Genomic DNA, 3,740 nt, shown 5'->3' on the forward strand with positions numbered 1-3,740 from the left:
TGTGGTAGAGACAGATTGCTTGCCATTGATAGGTATGATTACGAGTTGCTCTACTCCGGATATAGCTATGCTGAGATGGATTGCATACATCAAGTCATTAAATCCAAAATTTAAACACATAGCAGGGAAGGATAATCTAGTGGCAGATATGCTGTCTAGAGCCAGATACGATGATGAGGAGACACTACTTGCAGAAGAGGATGATGCAAAAATTTCAGCCACTATGGTTGATCATGTTTGCCATGTCTATGATATTGTGGCTTTCATAGAAGAACTCTATGTTGGAGATTGGTTGCAGATTGGCAAGTACCTTAGTACATTAAGCAAAAGAGATGAATGGACAGATGAAGAGTTCAAGAAGATCAGAAGAAAAGCCTATGGTTATTTTCTCAAGGACGGATTTCTTTGGAAGCACCCAAAGAAAAGAGGTGGATTACCCTTGAGGGTTGTCTGCGATAAAGAGACACAATTACATATGATGAGGGAGTTTCATGAGAGTCCTTGGGTTGGTCATAGAGGAGTGTGGGCTATTTATGAGAAAATCAAGGAGAAATATTGGTGGAAAGGCATGTATAGAGATGTTTCTCACTTTGTAGAGACTTGCAGAGACTGCTAGATGTATTCGATAGTGCGTCATCGAGATGAGCTTCATCCGACCTATCCGGTATGCATTCATTATAAGTGGGTAGTTGACTTGGTTACTATGGCTATGGGTCTATGGCAAATGAGATATATTGTTTTAGCTAGAGAGGATCTTACCAATCATGTTGAGGGCAGACCTTTGAGAACGAAGACCACTAGTGCACTGTGTAAGTTCTTATTAGAAGAAAATTTCTGCAGGTATGGCTGTGTGGGTAAGATCACATCAGATTACGGTGAACTGGATGCAGATGAAGCTAGGGAGTTTTTCTCTCAACTAGGAATCAAGTTGGCTCTAACCACAACATACAATCCAGAGGGAAATGGGAAGAGTGAAAGGGGCATCCATCGATAGTGAAAGCATTAGCCAAAGCATGTAGAGGACGGATTGGAGAATGGCCGAGACTTCTACAATTTGCTTTGTGGGCTGATCGTACAACTCACAGTGTTACCACAGGATATATGCCCGCAGAGTTGATGTATGGTCAGAAACCGGTTATGCCGACTGAGACTTGTGCTTTGACTTGGTCAGTTTTACCTTGGCAGGAGGATTTGACAAGAGAGGAGCTCTTAGCTCTTCGGATTCGGCAGTTGGAGAGAAGACCAGAGGATATTCAGCTAGCTATTGATAGGTTGAAGGTTGCTAGACTAAGAAATAAGGAAATGTTTGACAGCAGGCATCGCTTGTGGCCTAGAGCAATAGAAGAGGGAGACTGGGTATTAGTCTTTGATAGCAGCCTTGAAAATCAGCATACTGCACTTCAGAAGATGGTGAAAAGATGGTTTGGGCCGTACATAGTCAGACATGTCTTTGATAATGCAACATATGAGCTGACAGAATTGGATGGGACAGTGCTTAGAGGGCCTATTGTAGGAAAAAGAATCAAGATTTTCAAGAAAAGAGATGATGAGGATTATGCATTGGAAGAATTTGCAAAAGAAGAGCAACGAGAAGAAACTTCAATAGAAGAGATAGATGATATGACAGATAATCTTATTGATATACCAGAAATACACAATGAAGAGATTGATTTATTCGTGGATCTTGACAATAATGATCATGGGTAGTTGGCCCGTTCGGAGGATGCATAGGATCACAGGGGGTGGATGTCATACTGCTGCACATTCGAGGTGTGGAATCCACCAAAAAGTTGTGTGTGTGACATTTATTACTTTGTACATACTTAGTTGTTGTGTTTGCATTTTTGTTTTGCATGGGTAGTATAGTAGAGAGAGGGGTCTTTTGCTGCCTTTCCTTTCAGATGGGGTTGCACTTGATAGGTCCTCCTTCAATAATGGTGGGCATGATAGGATGCTTTCAGCCTATGTTGAGCAGGGTCAAGGCGAGAAGACATTATAATTATACAAACAGATGCAAGAGGAGGGCATTTTCTCAAATCAGCAGATCACATTTCATGCATGTGGTACCCTCATTGAGAAGGAAGATGTTATGAGCATGGATGGGAAACCAAGAAAAGTTTCTTGGGAAATTTACCGAGCATTACATGTAGATTCTCACAAGAAGGGTTTCTTTTCAGATAGTTTTGTTGGCAACACCATTGTTAGTATGTATGGCAAGTGCAGAAGCATTGTGGAAGCCGAACATGTGTTTAATAGGTTATCCAAGTGTGACATAGTGACATGGAATGTGATGATATCGGGTTATGCAGAGGAAGGCCAAGGAGAGAAGGCTTTACAACTTTATGGGCACATGCAGGTTGAAGGTGTCAACCGAGTGGAGCAGACAATAGTGATCGCACTCCAAGAATGCGCAATCCAAGAAGAAAAGGGCCGAATAACTCAAAAAAGTCTCTGGAAATTGGACAAGCATTACATGTTGATGCCCTTCAGAAAGGATTCACATCAGACATTTATATTTGTAGTATCCTGGTGTCTATGTATAGCAAATGTGAAAGCATTGTAGAAGCAGAGAATGTGTTTGATGGGTTGTCTGAGCACACTGTTGTGTTATGGAATGCTTTGCTTTTTGCCTATCTAGAGGTCAGTCAAGTAGATAAAGCTTTGCAAGTGTACTTCAAAATGAAAGCTGAAGATGTGATTTTGAATGATATCACAATTTTATCTGCAGTAGCAGCTTGCAGGACCACTGGAAGTGTGGAGATGTGCAGACAGCTTCATTTTGATATAGTTTTTGCAGGTTATGATCTGCTTCCTGAGTTTGGAACGGCACTTATCTGCACATATGGTGATTGTTCATGTATGGTTGATGCTCAAGCCGTCTTCAATGGAATGCGGAAGAAAGATGTTGTAGCATGGAGTGCGTGTATTGATGGCTATGTGCAGGAAGGAAATAGTCTAGCAAGCCTACAAATGTTTTATGAAATGCAGCCAGCTGGTATAATTCCTAATGGATTCACATTTCTTTCACTCCGGAATGCTTGCAGTCATTCCAGTTTTGTTGACAAAGGCATTGAGTATCTCAATGGTATTCATACATATTCAGGATTATGTCTAGACTTGAAGCATTATGTGGCTATGATAGACCTCCTTGCACGGGCAGGAATACTGCGGATGGAGTGCTTGATTGGGAGAAGGCCGCTTTTATGGTTAAAAAGGCGGCCGTTTTTCTAGTAAAAAAGGGGAGCTATTGTGGAAGGAACAGAGGATGGTGAAGAAAAGCATCGAGGATAAGATTTTTAGGGAAAAAAAGGAAGCTCGAATGGGCAAGAAAGAACAAGGAGGTGACTGATGCTCGGCATAAGGTCGTTGCTGCTTATAACTGCAAGATTGTTGAGGGTGTTTTGAGTCATCAAATGAAAGACTACTGTTTCAGAAAATGACAGTCAAAATTGACCTTGGGTGCCACATTGATGGTTTCATAGCTGTTGTTGCTCATACGCATGTTATTCAAGAAGGGCCGGTTACGGGAAGAGCAGCAGATATTCTGGCTGCCACAAATAAGGTAGAAGACACATGCACCAAGAAATCTTCTCACCTCTAAAACGTTTGTACATTCTTCTTGCATTTTGCCGATAGCATCTATTTTGGATGGAGAAGGCTTTCGGCCATATGGACCACACATATGTTTGACCACAAGGACTTCTTCGACTCCAAAAACAGATTTAGCTCCTGAAAGAGTA

The 3,740-nt window shown here is 41.6% G+C and overlaps 1 protein-coding gene across 1 annotated transcript; it reads left to right on the top strand.

Moving 5' to 3' along the window:
• Positions 1–2,406: 2,406 nt before the first annotated feature.
• LOC148008817 (pentatricopeptide repeat-containing protein At2g02980, chloroplastic-like) lies at positions 2,407–3,231 on the top strand. Its single transcript, XM_087674006.1, has one exon. It carries the CDS (start codon positions 2,407–2,409, stop codon positions 3,229–3,231), a length of 825 nt encoding a protein of 274 aa, XP_087530132.1.
• The last annotated feature ends 509 nt before the right edge of the window (positions 3,232–3,740 follow it).

The sequence above is a fragment of the Lygodium microphyllum genome, unplaced genomic scaffold, assembly GCF_053477565.2.
Source record: "Lygodium microphyllum isolate KBCC unplaced genomic scaffold, Lygodium_microphyllum_v1.1.10 scaffold_67, whole genome shotgun sequence".
Lineage (NCBI taxonomy): Eukaryota > Viridiplantae > Streptophyta > Polypodiopsida > Schizaeales > Lygodiaceae > Lygodium > Lygodium microphyllum.

Excerpts from the sequence above, each read along its gene's own strand:
- LOC148008817 (XM_087674006.1), top strand. The coding sequence starts at position 2,407 with ATGCGCAATCCAAGAAGAAAAGGGCCGAATAACTCAAAAAAGTCTCTG.